Raw genomic sequence first — 21,153 nt, forward strand, 5'->3', positions numbered from 1 at the left:
GGAAATGGAAGTGATAACGACTCGTTCAGTCGTTCTTCACTGCTGCATTGTTACACTTCATGGTGTAAACATGAATGATGAAATATGATAAACAGGCCTTCACGTGAATGGTAATAATCTGAAAGAAAGATGGCTGAACTGAACCTAAACTGGGACAGAACCGGTGAATGAAAACAACACAAAGGAGTTCTGGAAAATGTCTTTAATAACAAGATTGTAGAAAAAAAAAAAAAAAAACCCTACACGCAGTGCAACGTTTCTGAGTGTGTGCACTCACCTTTCCATCACCACCCAAGCAACTGTAACACGTATGTGCATAAAGCACGGAGAGAGAACAGCAGTCTTTACCCACGACGCACCAGTGTGCTGGCTGCACTATGTACAGGCGGCGTTCTGTTCATTTGGAGGCCGCGTTGCCGTGCGCCGGCTGCTGCTGCGGCTGCTGATGCTGCTGCTGCTCGGCCAGCGCCTGCTGCAGCCGCGTGCGCTTGCGGGAGTAGTGCTGCCAGTGCAGGAGCTGCTGCTCGTCGATGAACTTGGCGCACTGGGCGTTCACCAGCTCCTTGCGGAAGTGCTCGTACTGGAGGAGCTCCAGCATGTGCAGGCAGTGAGGATACCTGGAGAAAATAAAGCACGTCACAAACGGATCTTAAAAATATCAATCTAGTCTATGCTTCACAATCATTAATCACTTTTTAAAAAATTAACAATTAACAGCCACACCCAAAGGGTGATGGACATGGAAGTGGACAAGTCATTTAGCTAAAGGCCAATCATGTGTGGTATTTTTTTTAAGGCTATAAATAAGAACACCAAACCCTTTTGGGTAGGTCAATAGGACACGGTCATTAAAAGTGGATCTCTGTAGCCAGTCAGGCTATGCTGTGTGGCACTGTTAGAATTCCAGCTTGACAAGTCTCACATGAATACACTTTCAAATGAAGGCTCTGGACAAAAAATATATATACAGTACAGGCCAAAAGTTTGGACACACCTTCTCATTCAATGTGTTTTCTTTATTTTCATGACCATTTACGTTGGTAGATTCTCACTGAAGGCATCAAAACTATGAATGAACACATGTGGAGTTATGTACTTAACAAAAAGTGGAGACCTGGCCTCCACAGTCACCGGACCTGAACCCAGTCGAGATGGTTTGGGGTGAGCTGGACCGCAGAGTGAAGGCAAAGGGGCCAACAAGTGCTAAACACCTCTGGGAACTCCTTCAAGACTGTTGGAAAACCATTTCAGGTGACGACCTCTTGAAGCTCATCGAGAGAATGCCAAGAGTGTGCAAAGCAGAAATCAGTGAGAATCTACCAACGTAAATGGTCATGAAAATAAGGAAAACACATTGAATGAGAAGGTGTGTCAAACTTTTGGGCTGTACTGTGTGTGCGTGCATATATACACACACACACATATATACATACATACATACATACATACATACATATATATATATATATATATATATACACACACACATACACACACACACACACACACACACACACTGTGAACGAACACTTTTATAATACTGAATCATATTTCAGCTAAAGTTAGAAAACCCCAAACAACGAAAAGCAAGAAAGACTCTTACTTGAGAAATTTAGCATACTCAGGCTCCTTCCAGTAAAGTAAGTATTTCAAGTAATTTACAAAGTGCTTCTCTCGCAAATAGCCTCGTTGGGCCAGAACTGTGTGAGGAAAACACATCAGGTTAGACACACGCGCACACACACACGTAAGATGGACAGTGTTTTGAAATTTACTGCTAATGTACCATCAGTCACCTAAAAGATGGCTGCTGGGGTGCAAAGTGTAGGCAGCATTTAAACAGATGGTTCTTGTTGCATACAAAATAAATAGTTAATTCTCTGTTGGTGCATGTGTTCTATATGTTTTTTAAAAACGTTTAAGACTCTCGTGAGTTATACTGTTATCCAATTACAACATGTGATCTGAATCTGTCATTACGGACAAATTGGAAAAGCCATGAAACGATAGTTACATCAATTATAAGCAAAGTACAAATAATTCAGAGATTTTATTGCCTCTGTAATCAGTGCAAATGTTGTACTAAGACGACTGAATTGGATTTTTCAGAAGACAGACGTCCTCAAATACTTTATTTATTAAATGGATCATTTCATTTATTTATGGAAACCATCATTTTCTATCCAAATACAATGACATTTCAAAGATCCCCTTGAACCTTTTAGTGTGTGTGCATGTAATAAACTTTAAACTTTAATGATGGACACAATTCAAAAAGTGTGCAAGTGTAACAGAAGAGAGCAGCTGCTCTCTTCTATCCCGTTACAGCTGGGTTATCGGTCGTTTCCAGTGTGTCGTGGCTTTCATCGCCGCAACAGATACGTACAGTTTAGGTAGTTCGGATTGGCGAGACACTGAACGAACTCCAGCTCCGTCTGGAAACGGTTCCTCGCCTGCTCCTCTGTGGAAACACCGCCACGAAGGGCAAGCAGAAGATGAAGCAACTGCGACCGCGACCGAACGCTTTCCAGCCATGCCTGCGAACATTATCGACACGCCAACGGCGGGATTGCTAATCTGCAGTGATCATATCCGAGAAGAAAACAACAGTGGATCTGAGGAATACGAAAAATAGTCAAATACACCACCACAGCTTAGCGTACCTAGCTACGTCTTGCGGTGGTGGAACCAGAGGTCTATTTACACACGTAACTTACCTGTTTCCATAACACCAGCCATCAGTAGTATTTATGTTAACCGGTACGATAATAAATCGTTTCAAACAGCAACTCCTTTGTCCAACAAAGTCACTGAAAGCACCCGCGTCTACGGCGTCGCCATGTTGGCCGTGGTCCGGTGTGACGCAGGAGAGCAGCGCGCAGCAGAAACTGATCTGAGGTCGGTGTCCGTGTGGTGAAGCTTCCGGAGAGATGGGCTACAAAACCGATCCCAGATCAGCAGTCTGGAAGGGCGCTTTTTCCGTATTTTATATCGCCATGTACGTACTGGAGTGTGGCGACGAACTTGATACTGGCAATTCGCTGGGATGTTAAGGAAATGTGTCGGCTGCGATTAACAACCAAGCAATTAAAAATCACACAATTTTACACAATGAGCTTTACTGCTTTTTCTGGTCACTTCAAAACGAGCAATGCGGATCTAATTTACAAATCACTATTTGCCTTACACGTTGTTGAATCTGTTTAATACATTTCATTACAGTTCCAGACGTGGTACAACCCTTATAATACAATTCATTGGTGTCAATTGTTATAATTCCCAGCAGAGGGCAGTAGCGTTTTATTTATCAAAACCATGTGATGTGACGTTTAGCAGGAATGCTGATACTATTCGCAGTAAAGTTTGTTTTTAGTCTATATATACTCTCTCTCTCTCTCTCTCTCTCTCTCTCTCTCACACACACACACACACACAATACCAAGAGACAACCTTTCTCAATGTGGCATCAATTTCAACATTCTGTGGGTAAAAATCTGCTATTGTCAGTAAGTCATTCCATGTTCATCATTCAAACAGCCATGAACACAACGTCACTTACCGGACGAGCAGCGTCACCTGGCCATGGCGCGCCTTCAGGTCGGTGGCAGGCAGTCAGTTGCTCGTGAACTTGGTGTTTCTCAAAGTGTCTTCAGCAGACTTGCATCAAGACACAGAACTACAGGCAGAGTTCATGACAGACCCAGGAGTGGAGCCCCACGAGTGACAGACCGCAATGATGACCAGCACCTAAGGACCTGTGTACTCAGACATCGTTATACAACTTCCACACAGCTGCAGGCCAGTTACGAGATGCGGGGGTACTAGGGTCTCCAGAAAAGCATTCGCAACCGACCGAATGCCAGACAACTGTTGCAGGTGACTCCACAGACACAAAGACCCCACCGTGAACATTTGCAGTGGGCTCAAGACCATGTGACCTGGACAATGCAGCAGTGGTCTACTGTCCTGTTAACTGATGAGTGCCGCGTAAGCATTGCTGGAGAAGGTGAGGTGATACGCTTAAATCAACATGGTCCCCAGGTTTTTCTTTGGTGGAGGAGGTGCAACAGTCTGGGCAGGCATCACCAGTCAGTGCAAAACAGATTTGGTTATTGTACATGTCTCAGTCACTTCTGGCTCAGTCACTCAGTTCTTACATCAGAGACATCACGTGTGGGTGGTAGTAGCCTAGTGACACACTCGCCTATGAACCAGAAGACCCAGGTTCGAATCCCACTTACTACCATTGTGTCCCTTAGCAAGACACTTAACCCTAAATTGCTCCAGGGAGACTGTCCCTGTAACTACTGATTGTAAGTCGCTCTGGATAAGGGTGTCTGATAAATGCTGTAAATGTAAATGTACATCATAGAAACCATCATCATCCCCCAATTCCACCAGCACACCCCCAACTTTCTGTTCATGGATGATAATGCTCCACCATATCGTATCAGAATTGTCATCACTCGACTTCAGGAAGTTGGGGTGCCTCATATGGTATGGTCATCAATGTCCCCTGACCTGAATCCCATAGAGCACATGTGGGACCAGTTGAAGCAGAGACTGAATGATCGTACCCCACCCCCACGTGACCTGGCAGAACTGTGTGTAGCACTTGTGGAAGAGTGGAACGCAGGGTAGTGAGGAGCATGAGATGCAGTCATTGCGGCAAATAGTGAAAAGAGCCGATTTTTATTTGGGGCTATCCCTGTTATTGTGCAAATTTTTGTGGTAATAAATATTAAACTAATGAAAATGGTGTTTCTTCTCATACATTATTAGTAAAAATCAAAGTGAACTTTTACTTATTTCATTAAAATTCTGAGCAAATAGGAAAAACACTAATGTAAATAACAATATCCCTAACGTATTGTGAATAATGTATCTTACAGACACTAAACATATTAATAAAGACATATTTTTATGTGAATATAATGCCACAAGCTTGGCACACCTATCCTTGTCCTGGTTACCTCCAAACGTGACACCTGGCATTCACACCAAAGAGTTCAATCTTTGGCTCATCAGACCAGAGGATTTTGTATCTCATGCTCTGTGAATCCTTTAGGTGCCTTTTTGCAAACTCCAGGTGGGCTGCCATATGCCCATGTGGTCTGCCAAGGAGTAGCTTCCGTCTGGTCACTTTACCATACAGGCCTGATTGGTGGATTGCTGCAGAGATGGTTGACCTTCCACAACATTCTCCTTTGTCCACAGAGGACCTCTGGAGCTTTGACAGAGTGACCATTGGATTTTTTTAGGTGGCTGGCCAGCTCTAGGAAGAGTCCTGGTGGTTTTGGACTTCTCCACTGTGCTCATTGGGACCTTTAAAGCAGCAGAATTTTTTTCCTGTAAACTTCCTTTGATTTGTATCTCAAGACAATCCTGTCTATAGATCCAAATCAGATTCCAAATCCAAATCAGGTCCAATCAACTGTTTTCTCCACATTTGGAGTATTTTGTATTTGTTTACAATTTATGTAAAAAAAAACAAAAAAAAAAGAAAAACGCGACCTTTGTTTAAATAGTTTTTGAGTGTGGAATATTTTGCCTGGCAGTGTACAATTCTATAAACTTCTTATTAGAAATGAGTTCACTGCATGTTCATAATTTACACTAATACAGTGGGTAAATGTACAGCAATGTACATCTCTGCTTTGTTGTAACCTTTGACCAGTGTTGTAGACGTGCCTGAAATTCAGCTCCTGAATTTAAATGGGAAAGAAAGTTCTCTTGTCAGACTTTTGCCTATTTTATAATAAACTCATAGTTTCATTTGATCTCAAAATTTGCTGATCTGAAAACAAACAGAATTAATAAATCTTATCTCTTATAGCAATAATACAGTGTGAGAAATGTGAAAATTTTATTATACAAAATCAAATCTACAACAGCTTTGAAGCTACAAAAAAATAGTAATTTTCTTTAGAGCTATCCTGCATTTCAATCATATACATAATTATTTTCATAAATCTATGTTGATAAATATCCTTATTATAAAAAAATTACCTGTACAATATTACATACATCAAACAATATTAATAAGCACATCTTGCACATCTCAATATTAATAAGCACATCTTGATGGAAAAACAAGCTGATGACACAGAAGTTTTCATGACACTTTTAAAACTGTATAAAATGAGTCAGCACTGGTGCAGCGTATAAATACACAAAGCTCTGCTGCAATCACACCAGAGAATCCAGTGAAACCAGTCACTGAGCAGACAGCCTTGATGGTGCGACCATATTCAGCAGAGCACCATGCCAGTTAACCCCTGAACACCAAAACTCCCTCTTCTCCAAATCATACTTCGGTGCCATTGGCCCAAACGGGAAAAGTGTTCAGGTCAAACATGGCCCGGCCCCAGCTGTTGATAGACAGGGTGATGCAGAGGATGCCAATGATGTTCATGACAAATCCTGTTTTTGCCTGCAAATGAATGACAAAATATTGTTTTGTAGTAATGGTGAAAATTTCCTGTTATTTATAGTTTGTGTTTCGTTATAATGTTTAGGCACTGCTGTGTTCCTATAATAGCCCAGACTGGACCGAACAGACACCAGCTCCAGAAGCAGCCTTTTAGTCAGCTGGAATCTGCAACTTTACCACAAGCGATTACACACTGCCCTTGTAACTGAACTGTAGGTACGCCAGGTCACACTGTAAGGCCAAAAAAAGTCTTAACTCTTACCATGTCAGACACCTTGAGGTAGCCATAGGAGAAAACGATGGCATTGGGTGGGGTTGCAACTGGCAGCATGAAGGCAAAAGAAGCACTTAGCGTGCAGGGCACCATAACGTACAGAGGGTTCATTTTGATTGACTGTGACTGTGAGAAATAAAGAGAGAAAAAAAAGATTAAAATCGCTGTGTAGGGGAAGAGTTCTTATAACTTTAATCACTAGTGCTAGAAGCACCTAGATGTTACATGATAACTTTGACTTTGCATTCATTGTAAGGGGAAAAAGTATGTAATTGCAATAGTCACTGAGCAAATGTGAACTAAAATCTCAAAAACTTATACATTTTTCTTCTTCTACTATTTTAAATGACTTTTAATATACATATTTTGATATTTAATAAAATTAGCCCCATGAACCAAATCCACACAGAGAGCAATAGAGGGAAAATGTGATTTATTGTATGTGTGATTATGATGTGATTACTGTGTTTTTGAGTGCCCCACATAATCCTCCCCCAAATACTCTCCTCTTGGCTGGACACAAACCACATTAATTTGGACTTCAGTACACCCCCACCCACCCCCACCCCCGACCTGCCTATGAAAACAATGCCACTGCATGGCTCCCTATTCCGGGCAACTTCAGACTTGGTCTCCCACAAATCCCCCACTGAAAGGCATTTTTCAATACGGTCCAAGTTCATCAAGTAGGGTGCTGTGCTTGCCAGACATTAGACAATACCACAGAAAGAGAGGGGGTGGGGAAGAACAGGGAGCAGGAAAGGCTCTCTGGTTGGCTGGGATTGATGGTTATCACTATGCTTCAGCTTTGGTTTCTCTTAGGCAGGTGAAAAAATCCGTTTGTTTGAGTCCCTTTCATCTGCTGCACTGTGGTGGGGTGGAGCTGGGGGTTAATATGGCTCAAATTCCTGACCAAATGAAATGTGTGTCTATTACATGGTTTAAAGTAATTTGAGATTCGTTTAATGTCTGGTAATGGGCCTGGTAATGTGACTCTTTCCTGTTGTGAATTACTGACACTCACAGATTACCATCCATATCCATCTAAAAAAATATATGTATGTACATATTTATTACTCAGTGTTGAGAATAGGGGCCATGTGGGTTATTTTTTTATTACATTTTTGCAGCTAAGGCCTTGTAATTAATTTTTTTTTTTAATGTTCAAACTAATTTTTAAATATTACCCTTAGTGAGCAGTGGGCAGCCCTGACAGGCGCCCGGGGAGCAGTGTGTGGGGTCAGAGCGTTGGTCAGTGGCACCTTGGCGGATCAGGATTTGAACCGGCAACCTTCTTATTACGGGGCAGCTTCCTTAACCATTAGGCCACCACAAGTCAAGAATTTGAGGCTCTCCAGTGCCTGGGAATCATTCACTTATTTTAATACCAGGGCATGAGACAGGGGTGTCTAGGATTCAGTTTGTTTATTTTGTTTAATTATGTCTGTTAAAAAAGTCTTGAGGACTTAACACAAACCTTGGGCACAAAAATATCATATAAAATATATTTAATAACAAAATCTTTGTATTTTTGCATGTTTATCATCAGAAAGAACATTTCATTTTAGAATTTCAAGCCTTAGATTCCTATCTGGGTAAAATGTTTTTTTTTTTATCTGTGGCGGTTACGGAGACTAAGATGGAGCCATTTTTAAGAATCCAATGCAAGAAACATATTTAGTATTTTTGTAGTCGAAGAAATCAAAGTATTTTTCATAAATCTGTTTTTTAAGATTAGCTCTTTTTACCTTAATCATCATAAGCCATCAATGAGATGCTCATTAACATAAGTGAATGATTAAAAAAAAGTGTTCAGCATAACTTTCAAAACAACAATCCTCTTTGTCTAACTAAAGGTGGTTGAGAGAAGCCAAGAGTGTGAAATGCTGCCATCAAAGATGCCTGCTTTTTGTTCATTACATCACTTCATGTGTGTTATTTCAGTTTTGTTCAATAATGTTAAAAATGCAAGATCCATATATGAGTAGGTGTGTGAAAACATTTAAGTGGTACTGTATATTTATTTCTTGTTTCAGGCATTTAAATTGTATTTTTTTAATCAAAAACATCTTGAATAAAACAAATTAAAAAATAAATTAGCTGTATTTCGATGCCAAATAACAGTAACAATTAGCATTGTTTTTATTCAGTGTGCTATGCACCTACTGTCACCTTAAACTGTTCTTTAAAAGTGATGCAAAATATATATATAGTATTTCTTTAGTTAAAGTATAATATTGGAAACCACAGTGTGCTGGAATTTGGATAAAATGTTAGGAACATATCCCCAATGACCCAGTCATAAATTACACCCCAGCTTCCTCTCGTTTAGGTGTATTGAACTTTGAACATGTATTCCACAAGACTTTGTTTACCTTGGCTCAAAAATGCTATCTGAGTTATCTTGGTTGTGTTTGACATAGCAAAATGCATGTACATAGTTGACAGGAAAGAAGGCACGTGATGCTCATGCAGCCAACACATCTATGTCCTTCTGTATGATTTAAGCATAAGAAGACATCTGAAATCATGCCATATTATTAGTACGGCACTGCATGTTTACTGTGACAACGTCTCGGAAGCAGAAACGGTGCCGTCTACCCCACCGTATGTGCCGTCTTTCTGAGTGTGTGGGTGTGTGTGTCTGAGAGAGAAAGATACCATTGAAGCGAGGATGGGGAGGAACAGAGTTGCCGTGGCCACGTTGCTGGTGCACTCCGTGAAGGTGGCAATCAGAAGACACAGGACAATGGCGATGGCCCAGGGTGGGATGGTTTCCAGTGGAGTCATCTGGTCTCCAAGCCACTTCGACAGGCCTGATGCCTACACAGAAAACAAATATGTGCAATCAGGGTATCAATGTCATTTACCAGAAACACCTGATAAATTGGAGGGAATTTGCCCTACCATTTAACACCATGACTATAAATTGCCATGACACTCCCAAACACGTTTTTCAGAGAGTGTGATGATGATCCGAGCCCATCATCAATAGATATGAGGTCAACCTATGAGTCTTGAAGAAAAGTAGTAGGCTTCCTTCCAAACTGTATAGCTGCATTATTGATTTTTGGTGTCACTGTTGAAGAGTCAAATTCAAAGCAGAAGCACCTGTCTAGAGTCAAGTGAAGTGCACCCAAAGATCCAATCATTCTTACTGAGACCAGTCAGAGGTGCCTGACCCCTTGTTCCAGATGTTGGATGTAAACTGATGATGCTAAGGCTCACAGCACTGGCTCAAATTGACATCAATAGACAGCAGTCTCAGGACACCATCAGGACCACTGGCAACTCACCTCGCTGCCCTTGGCAAGGGCAAAGCCTCCACCGAGCAACAAAACAATGCTCCAGGGCATCTTCTTCTGTGTCACCTTCCATGTGAGCAGTGGTGGAGTTTGGCCAGCAGACGACTCAGTACCGGCTGAGGAGGGAGAAGTTTCCTGAGTTCCAGCCTGATGTACTGCAGTCATCAAATGAACATATTGCACCAATAGTCGACATCTTTGACCCTGCGATCATTCTCATCTAGTCTTTCAAGCATCTTCAAATGAATGAAACTGGAGGGTCTAGTTTTTTTTCATAATGTACGTATGTACACATAATAATTAGCTGAAACCTGCATTACACATGGGTCAATTCTGGATAAGACACATCACTCTCATTCTATTGCAGTTACACAATGCATACACCGTATTTGGCAAAAGTCACACCTGTGTCAAAACTGCGGGACTTCCACATGCAGCGTGGAGGTCTGGAGGGGAGGACAAAGAGCAGGGCCGCAACGAACACCGCCACTGTGGCATCGGTCACATATCTGCAAGGTCAAGGTCAGAGGTCAAGACCGAGTAAACATCTCTCTGAAGCATGTGATTAAATTAAACTGCTTCATTAGCTGTTCATGCATAATTATCATAACATTACTTAGAAGATGAGTTAGTGGAAGAAAGGATAGCTTAAATGGCTGAATAAAAAAAGTTGGAAAATTATTCAAGATAAAGAGCTAAAAAAGAATCATTGACCTTCATTTAAATTAATTAATCACAGCACATTCAACAAGCATGGGATATGACAACAATGCACACGTACATTTTTGAATAAATCAAAATTTCTTTTCTATTCTATGATGACTCACATACCAGTTTTTGGAATGGGAGTGCATGGTTACAGACAAGGTTCACTGTCCCTCCATTCAGAAATTTCAGGACGGGATGCATGCCACTCTGTCTGATAAGGGAGTTTGACCACCCCTACAATCAATCAGTGGCCAGTGACATTCTGTTTACAGAATAGTTTGAACTCCACCGTGTTCTACCACTCCATTCACATTTTACTGCCATTGCTAAGTTTAGAAGATCAAATGTATATGCTAGTACAAGAACACAGATAGACTTTTAACGTGGCCCTAAATTCCTTCATAGGGTGGGTGACATGCCATCTTACATGTTTGATTTTTTTTTCAGAACTGATTTGGCCATCCATTTGTGTGACCCAAATTTTACTGAGTTTGTTTTGGTCAATAGGAAAATCAATATTTGACAAGAGACCCATGACACAGATTGGATGCAGTCATCAGCTCATCTCGAACCATCAGTTCTCAGCTCCTGTGTTTCGCTGTATTTCCAGGTGCAGAAGTAAACTATGGAAGTGTTTGCTTTCATGCATACTCTTTTTCTTCATTGAAGAGGTGTGTTGCCCATCCATCCACAAAGCCTGGATCCCTAGTGAACCAAAGCACCACCAGCAGACTGAAAAGGGCCAGGACACTGACTTCCCCATAGGACATGGGCCCGAGTTTCTGATGCTCCTCACGGATTACGTTGTAGGCAGCAACCTCCTTCTCGGTCTTTTCTGTCCCACAGCCCCATGTTTTCCTGAAACTGAGAGAAAATGGAAAAGGGAGAAAAAGAGACCAGGAACAACAGAAAATTGAATCAGATAGCCCATGTGTAAAAATTTATTTTATTAAAAAATTCAACTCTGTATTCATGCATCACAGAACCAAATATCATCAGATATAGATTTTTTTTCATCTGTGTAAATATGTGCCTGCTGTAAACTGAGGATTCACGTCTCATTCAGAAATCAGACCGAGAGGTGGACAGTAACAAAATAAATGTATTTTGCTATAGTACTACAAACGTATCTGTACTTTATGTAGTAGTATTGTACTACAAATGTATCTGTATTTCCCTTTGGAGAGACTTTAACTCAATTTTAACTAGTAAAATGCAATCTGCAACTTTTTCATGAAACTGAAGTTTAATTTTTTTAAATGAAAGTTTCATTTATTTTTCAGTGAATTTTAAACATGGCTGTGTGCATGGAGGGCATCACATGTTCAGTACAGCAGGCCAAAATAACAGTGATATTATCATCCCTACATATAATATAATCCATATTAACAGTGCATAATAAGTAAGGTTTTGTTTGTAAAGGCATCTAATATTATTAAATGTCTGGTTGAGAAATATTTTGCCAATAGTCTCTACTGCTCTGATGAGCAACGAAAAAAGGTTTCAAGATGACACAAAACTATAGAAGCATTATGGAACCGTAGTAAATCAATAAAGGTTTACTTATGGTACTTAAGTTGTCAGGGTGATGGCACCTGGGGACTCACCTGTGCCCAATCAGGACTGCAGATAAAAGGCGCTATGCAGCCGTGACATTCTATGGTGGAGCCTGTAACTGTTTGTGTTGTTTTCATTGTTCCCCTTTTGATTTCACTCTTTTTGGCCATCAAGCCTGGTTTTCTTTCTGTTATTAATAAATCATTGTTTCCAGTATGTCCTGCCTCTGCGCTTCCTTCCCCCGTCAGCTCGCTGATGTGACATTAAGTACATTTGAACGCAAATTCTTCTGTACTTTTAAAGAAGTGGTATTTTAAAGTGTGGACATTTATACTTGAGGACATAATACAGTTAATATTTATTTATATCTGCACAACACTTTAGTCCTCACCATAACTCGGTATTTGTATGTGAACAGCAAAGAAAGATCTTAATTGTAATTTCTTCTGTACAAACGCTTTGAATCCTTACATACTGGAGTAAAAATGTACCTGGTGTATCTCTACTTCGACTCAATTAGTTCTGTACTATGCAAAGCTTGTTAAAAATGTCTAAAAGGCCTGCCAGCCTGCTTTGATTTTTTACTCTGACAGAGTTTTACAGAACAACAGAGACCAGTTTGGTAGCAGGGTGCTCACACAGAACTCACTTAAATCCCATGAAAACAAATTGCAGCCAGAGCCAGGCCACCATAAGCATGATGATCATGTTGGGAAAGGCAAACCCAAACCAGGAGGCAAAGTTAATGACGTCACCATTCTGGGGAAAGAGTCTGTAGACAGACATTGGAAAGAGAGGTCAAACAAGTCCGACACGTTGCTTTTGGCCAGGGTCCAGATGGATCTGTTTAATTTATTTCCACATCACAGAATTAATGGAAATTGGAATTAATGGAACAGTTTTCCATTCATGGGATCAGCCTATTCTCCGTTCAAAAGTGTAGGAACAGAATTAGTCTAGGACTAGGAGTAGGATTATTCCATGAATGGGAAACGGACCCAGCATCTGCCAGTTCACATAGTAAACCTGGTAATGGTGTATGTGTATGTAAAACCCTAAACACATGATCACATAAACACTCAAATAGGAGAGAGATATTGGCAACCTACTGGCTCATCTGGCCACTGAGGACCAGGTTAGGCCCGGTGCCGGTGAGCGTTGCAGTGCCACCGATGCTGGCAGCGTAGCACACACACAGCGTCAGGCCTTTACACATCTTCCTCCCTTCTTCGGCGTCCCTCAGGTGTTCAAGATCGGACTCCAAAGACATTTCATTCAGTACCACTGTAGGGAAGACACAGGACATGCAGTGTTTTTTTCCCAGCATTTTACATGATTTTACAATGTGGCAGTTACATTAATATACTATCACCAGAGACATGCATTTGAAGATGTGTGGTCATGGGATGTTGGGGACAATTATGCCAGTACTCATTTCCATTCATTTCATTCTTATGCTTTGCATTCCGAAAAGTACATCTGTGGCAAACAAAGAGTCTAAAAATGTTGTGGTGGATCCCTCTCACCCTGTCCATCCGGCTGTTTCTCTTCCTGCTTCTCCATACTCTCTGAACTGCTGACCTGGGGTTCGGCCTTGCGGTTCAGCTGGTCCAGGACTGCCTGCACAATGGGAACCATCATGGCAGTGGTGGCTGTGTTGCTGATCCACATTGATAGAAAGGCTGTCACACCCATGAATCCCAGCATCAGTCTGGTCAAATAAGGGAGACATGAAAAGAATACAATCTGCGTCCATAATACCTTAGTGAACAACAAACCAGAAATGGGTAAAAACAGTGAAGGCTGTCGAGTCCTCATCTGAAGGAAGCTATCGTGCAGTGTCACCATGTTCCTCATGTTGCAATACTCCAGAAATGTCTGTAGGATACTTTGGGGGAGGTTGATTTCACATGAGTCTGAGTGGAATGCAGTCTTATGATTCCGCCTCCTCACAGTGAGGTTGTATGTTCATCTAATAAAGCTCAATGATCACGCTTGTGGAAATTCACATCTTACTCACGACTAACTGACTGATCAGCCATTACATCTGAAGTGAATAACATTGATTATATTGTGGCAGCTGACAGTAGAAAATGAACATTTTGTTCTACAAGTTGATGTGTTGGAGACAGACAAAATGCGCAGACTTGAGTGACATCTCTACAACTGCAGCTCTTGTGGGCCTGTTCCCTGTGAAGACCCATCAAAAGTGGTCCAAGGAATGAAAAAAAGGTCACAGGGTTGTGGGTGGCCATGGCTCAATAGTGCTTGTGGCGAGCACAGGCTGGCTTGTATTGTCTGATCCAACAGAAGAGCTACTGTAACCTTGATGCACCCCGGAAAGAAGGCAAGTTGATTGAGGCAGCCTGATGGTTTGAGCAATGTTCTGCTGAGAAACCTCAGGCTCTGCATTCATGTGGATGTTACTTTGACACATAGAACCTACCTTCTGTACCTAAGGTACTGTTTTAGCAGTTCAATGCCACATTGCAAAAAAATGGTTCAAGGATTGAATCCAATCAGGCATCTATGGGATGTGCTGGAAAAACAAATCATATCCATAATGCCACCAAGACTTAAAGGATCTGCTACTGATAGGTTGGTTCCTAATCCCACAGCATCTTGAACCCAACAGTGTGGTCATAACGTTATGGCTGATTTGTGTAGCATTCGATCACATTAAATTCTTTGATCACATGACAAATTTCATGGAAAATTTAATTTGAGATGGTACTTTGAGCTTCATCAGCTTTACATGCTACATTAAAGTGGGTTGGTAGTAGCCTAGTGGGTAAAACATTAGTCACAGGTTCAGAACCCACTTACTACCATTGTGTAAGACACTTACAGGGTGACTGTCCCTGATGCTCTGGGCAAGGGTGCCTGGTGAATGCATTAAAGACCACCAATTTTCAGTGACCATCAGCTGCCTGTACTTTACACTGGTGCTGAATTGAACCTGCCACACGAACATAGATGCAAAACATGATCTCTAGAGGCAATGTACAAACATGGCAGCCTCCACAGATGATCCCATGCACAAATAAAAAAAAACTTAGTCTGTTTCTGCTAATAGATTGTCCTAAATTCTTCAACTTGTTGCATATTTAAAGCTTTACTTTACTTACTTTACTTTACTTTATTTAGCAGACGCTTTTATCCAAAGCGACTTACAAGAGGAAGCTGAAAAGACATCAATGTTTGGATAAAGCTTGTTTTAAGTAAACACTCCAGTGCCACGTTTGATGCTACTGATGCCTCAGCATACAAATAGGAAGCCTTTTATTTGAGAGGGTGAAATTGAAAGTGATTATTTTTGTCATTGTGAGAAACAGGTGATAAAAAGGTATTAGTAACCTAGTGGGTAACGCACCCACCTATGAACCAGAAGATCCAGGTTCAAGGACTACATTAAGACTACTACCATTGCGTCCCTGAGCAAGACAGTTAACTCTACAGGGGGGACTGTCCCTGTAACTCCTGCTTGTAAGTCGCTCTGGATAAGGGCGTCTGATGAATGCTGTAAATATAAACATACAAAAAAAACCCATCACCCTTGGTGAGCAGTGGGCAGCCATGAAAGCAACCTTCCGTTTGCGAGTCCACTGCTAGGCCACCAGAGCCTCATAGATTTATAAATCCTCTCCTATCTCAAAAGATCCCTGATATGGACTTTCTGTTCACCAAATTCTGGAAACAACTTGGCAGCTGTGCATTGTTGACTTACAGCGCAGGTCTCACCCCGACCAGCAGCAGAACACGGAGGGCGATGCGCTTGTGCAGGTTCCAGTGCTCCACGGCAACTGCCACCATCAGCCCCCCAACAAACAACATGTTGGTGTCCTTCAGGTACTGCATGCACACCTGAAATACACATGGAACATTTGTCCGAACGATGCAAACACCTTTGCGAAAAGACACGAACCCCTGCAACGCTGTGCAGTGCCACCTACCTCTTTGGACTCCATGATCCCGAACAGGGGGAAGAGAACTGCAGGCAGCAATGCAGTGATGGCCAGCGGCAGTACCTCAGTGCACCAGTACACAGCCATCAGGGCAATAACGTAGGCACAGCTTGCCTCCTACACACACACCAAAATGCATTTCTGAGAGATTATTATAATTATTATAATAATACATTATAATTATAAATAAATAAATATACATTATAATATTATATTATAATAAATATACATTATAATACATTATTATAATAAGTGCATTATTAGGAGTTATAATAGTCTTAGCCAGAGAAGTGAAAGTGAAGTGATTGATACAGTGCATCAGAGCACACGGTATTTACCCATCACCCTGAGTGAGCAGTGGGCAGCCATGACAGGCGCCCGGGGAGCAGTGTGTGGGGACGGTGCTTTGCTCAGTGGCACCTCAGTGGTACCTTGGCGAATCGGGATCCGAACCGACAAGCTTCTGATTACGGAGCCGCTTCCTTAACCACTAGGCCAAAGAACCCCCAAAGAACTACGTTACATTCTAGTTTCCAAAAAAAAGATCTCTACAACCTCAGGAAGGACCACAGTCCAACATGCCAATCTCTGTGCATCTAGGATCAACACAGAATGATCACCCCGAGATGTTCCACGTTTTCCCAAGGTCAACCACAGGGGAAATATTTTTTAAGACAACGGCTTAAATTTACCATACGTGTATAACTTTAGAAAGAGACTCCATTTATCTAAATGTACAAGCATGTGACGCTAGTGATTACAGTCCAACCTATCTTAACATAATATGAGAAAGCGCTCCAGGTTTGAACGAGGTCGTGTGATGGGCTCTCCTGGAGTAAACCATAAAGACTTACGTAATGCCGGACATTCAAGACACTGTGATTCATGAAACCCCTTGGCAGTTTGGGTTACTGTGGATTAGCATGTCAAGTGTGTGTTAGTGAGTACCTGCATTCACTGCACCGACCAGTTCAATTAATGTGAGTCGATTGCACAGTGTGCCGTTCTGCAGCCGAACTCATCAAAGAAGCATGCACAGCGTGAGCAGCATTTGTAATGAGGTGCAAAGGTCCTCAAGTCACTCAGTCACTGACAGAGAGTAAAACAATGAAGACGAAGGCAAAAGCAATATTGTTGCAGTTCAAGAGCTTTCATTTCAGGAGCTGTATAAAGTTATGGTCTGGAGAGTTCGAGATGAGCAGACGTGTAAGATTGCAGTCCCAGGCAGGTCCCAGTCAAACAGACAGAATTTACACAGACTTGCAGACATTCTTTCTGACCTGTGCAAGACCTAAAAACTGATCAAATGTTTGCCTGAGCTCCCCATACCCCAGATGACACAAGCAATAATGTCCATTTTGCAGCAATTTTACAGAGTGACACACAACAATATTTGCACAAGTGATGATAAATGATTCATCTCGATGTCCTCTTGTTGAACAGTTACACATGACCAAAAACAGGATTACAAAATTGTCAGATCAGACAAACCTTTGCTGAGGAAACATCATCGATTTATGTGAATTTCCATGTGAATTTCATGTGAATCTAGGGTGGTAGTAGCCTAGTGGGTAACACACTCGCCTATGAACCAGAAGACCCAGGTTCAAATCCCACTTACTACCATTGTGTCCCTGAACAAGACACTTAACACTAAGTTGCTCCAGGGAGACTGTCCCTGTAACTACTGATTGTAAGTCGCATTGCATAAGGGCGTCTGATAAATGCCGTAAATGTATTTCCAGGTTCCAGGACACATTTCTATTCTACCCTGTTTTTTTTTTTGTTTGTTTTTTTTTTTTTTTTGGGGGGGGGGGGGGGGGGGGGGGGTGTGTAAAAAGTTACATAAGTTCTAAAACTCTCCATTATGTCTTTTCTTAAGAGTAACACGGGGCGGGATTGTTTAAATAAAGAGGGTGGGGGTAAGGAGACGTCGCGTCCACGCTGGATGCTGGGAATAAAGAATCGGGGGGGTCCTGGTTCCCACGGTACAGGAGTAAAGGGTTAAAACAACAAGAGGGGTCCGTGGGGGGTTCGAGCGCCCATTAGAAAAGCCCCATATGAATGGCAGAGGAATGTGTCAGGACCGTGTCACGCAAGGTCCCGACCTGCCCTGCCACCCCCACCCCCCCCGAAGGCGCGCGAACTCGCTTTACAGCAGCTACACTCGACTTATATTACTGTACACGAAGATGGAAAGCGTGTCGTACCTTGGAGCCGACGACCAGAGGCAGGGGCAGCAGGGCGATCGGGGTGCAGAAGAGGATCACGCCGCTTCGCAGCTGCCAGAGGGCTCTGAGCGCCGGGGCCATCATCTGAACCGGGGTCTCGTCCACAGTCCGACGTGAACAGTGAGAAGGGAGCTGCCGGCTCGGTCTGCCTGTCTCTCTCTCTCTCTCTCTCTCTCTCTCTCATCTCTCTCACTCTCTCTCTCTCTCTCACTCTCTCTCGCTCGTCTCATCTCTCTCTCTCACTCACTCACTCTCTCTCTCTCACTCTCTCTCTCTCGTCTCATCTCTCTCTCTCTCTCTCTCTCTCTCTCTCTCTCATCTCTCTCACTCTCTCTCGCTCGTCTCATCTCTCTCTCTCTCTCTCTCGTCTCATCTCTCTCTCTCTCTCTCATCTCTCTCACTCACTCTCTCACTCTCTCTCGCTCGTCTCATCTCTCTCTCTCTCTCTCTCTCTCTCTCACAGGGTCTCTCTCGCTCCACCGTGTCTGTCTGTCTGTCTGTCCCGTTTCTCTTGACACTTCACGGTACACTTAAACATTAACCTTTTGTGTTTCGTTGCAAAAACAACGATGGAAATGAGGCAAGAAAGATAAACAGTTCTCAACAGATAAGAAAAAAAACGGTGGGATGGCGGAGACATATCGCTGTTCGTATTTTTGTATCAGTGTTTGATGTATTTTTAATTCCGTTTAGCACCGTCGCTTTAAAATGTGCAGCAAAGTCTCAGTTAAAGTTTTTAATAATAATAATATGTTAAAATGTCGGAGGTTGGACAATCCGCGCAGAATACAGTGTTGCCAGATTGGGCGGTTTTGAGTTGTCGCGCCAGTTAAATCCTTAGCAGATACCCAGAGTCTACAGTTGAGCTCAGAAGAGTTTCTATGTAAAGTTGAAAATTCAACATTTTTACAGTATCCAGAAGTTACATGTTGAACATCCACAAAGAACATGTGAACATCAAGTTGGATCATTGGCGGTAATCAGCATAGCTCATTTGCTGCTTCCTGATACCATTTCAATGTTGTTTGAGTCTGACTATGGATGTGGCACAGTACAACATAATAATGCTTTCATATTTATCAGAATGGCTGAAGTAGTTAATTTTTTTGGACCAGTGCTTTGTGACGTGGTCAGCTAGATGATAGCTGACCATGTCACATAGCACTGGTCCAAAAAAATTAACTACTTCAGCAAACCAAGAGGAACCAAAAGATCAGTGTTTTCACTAAATGCACTTCTAAGCATGTGCTGCCTTCATTCTGAGGACAGATCATTTCCACTACTTGTCATTTTCTGATTGTCATTTTCAGTATTTTGTTTTAGGCAAAAGTTCGTGTAACTTTACTTTGGTTCTTGTTCTTGGCTTAGAAATGTACACCTCCACGTTTTCCACAATTCGCCACTGCATGTACTGTATTTTTACTATGCTCTGCAACATTTTATGTTGCCATTTTGTGTGGCACAGCCATTGGAAATGAGAAAAAGGCTGAAAGAATGTTTTATTCTTTTCATGAATGCATGTAATAAATCCATAACAAATTCTTGCATAAGGGTGGTTATCAACCTGGCTTGATTTACAAGCTTGATAATACATGATTTGAACTGTTCCTGCAGAGGGAGAATTACATTTGAACCCATGAGCCACAAATTATATATATATTTTTTTCGGGTTGGAAACTTAAAATCCATTTGTTCCTAAGTAAAAATAAAATGAAATGTGCATTCTGGCTAAGGGGCGAGTGAGGACATCTGCCATTCCCCTTTCACTGCCGAAACCCAACCCGATTTAGGAGAGAGGCCGATCGTCCATACCTGCTGAGATGAGACAAAAGCCCCCTGTTTGAGCAGGAGGATGAGCTTTCCTCCAACAACCAAACACACTGTGGGAAGCCCTGATAGCCGTGGGCTCACTGCTGTATCCCCAACTTGAATCTTTCCAACCCTGCACAATTGGCTTTCAACACAAACTGAAAAGGATACGTACCCCCCCTTGTACAACATCTTTAACAACCTGGGATGCAGTTGCAAACACAATTTTTATATTTATAAAAAATATATCTGTAGCACAGAAGGTCACCATTTAGCTGCATATACACACATTCAAGCGTTTTAATTAACAAAACTATAAGAACTTTAATTTAAAGCATTAAAAACTACAAACCCTTTATGTCCATTATGAATCATTTTTAAGTCTGGGGTAATGTTATAGGAGAATGAAGGAAACTTTTACAAAGCTTGAAACCACACATCACAGAGATGGAATTATCAGTTAAGGCCTTCCAGAGGATTTAAAAAAAGTAAGAAAATTCCTATTCAGACATTTTGACAAGTTTTGAAATTGTAATTTGTAATATATATATAACATTTTAATAGGCTTGTGTGAAGAATAGAAAGTGGAACAATGAATCCTAATAAAGACATATTTCGTTCTAAACTTTCTGTAGGGGCTTGAAAAAAAAAAAAAAATTATTATAATTGAACTGAAAGTGCTGTCATTTCTCTGATTTCAGAATATCATCACCTGAACATATTCACATGTGGCACCCTTATGTCGCTGTTGATTGCACCGATTTACAAATTCCTGTGTAGAAGTACATGTAACATTTTTAATAGGCAGACGCCCCCTAGTGGTAGAACACTCGCACGTGGTTGATCTTGTGCTACACGAAACTTGTTATTA

General features: G+C 41.7%; 2 protein-coding genes across 2 annotated transcripts; both read right to left on the minus strand.

Moving 5' to 3' along the window:
• Positions 1–242: 242 nt before the first annotated feature.
• med31 (mediator complex subunit 31) lies at positions 243–2,857 on the minus strand. Its single transcript, XM_028984208.1, has 4 exons — positions 2,718–2,857; positions 2,387–2,461; positions 1,604–1,700; positions 243–617 (listed from the first exon to the last, which is right to left on the minus strand). The coding sequence occupies exons 1-4, from the start codon at positions 2,737–2,739 to the stop codon at positions 398–400; spliced, it is 414 nt and encodes a 137-aa protein (XP_028840041.1). The 5' UTR covers positions 2,740–2,857; the 3' UTR covers positions 243–397.
• A 3,436-nt stretch (positions 2,858–6,293) lies between these two features.
• On the minus strand, positions 6,294–18,686 carry slc13a5a (solute carrier family 13 member 5a). The gene is made up of 12 exons (XM_028982848.1): positions 18,453–18,686; positions 16,231–16,359; positions 16,005–16,141; positions 13,804–13,988; positions 13,387–13,561; positions 12,927–13,049; positions 11,372–11,584; positions 10,418–10,521; positions 10,004–10,128; positions 9,369–9,530; positions 6,696–6,833; positions 6,294–6,433 (listed from the first exon to the last, which is right to left on the minus strand). Exons 1-12 carry the CDS (start codon positions 18,555–18,557, stop codon positions 6,308–6,310), a joined length of 1,722 nt encoding a protein of 573 aa, XP_028838681.1. The 5' UTR covers positions 18,558–18,686; the 3' UTR covers positions 6,294–6,307.
• Between the last annotated feature and the right edge of the window lie 2,467 nt (positions 18,687–21,153).

Source organism: Denticeps clupeoides, chromosome 6 (genome assembly GCF_900700375.1).
Source record: "Denticeps clupeoides chromosome 6, fDenClu1.1, whole genome shotgun sequence".
NCBI lineage: Eukaryota > Metazoa > Chordata > Actinopteri > Clupeiformes > Denticipitidae > Denticeps > Denticeps clupeoides.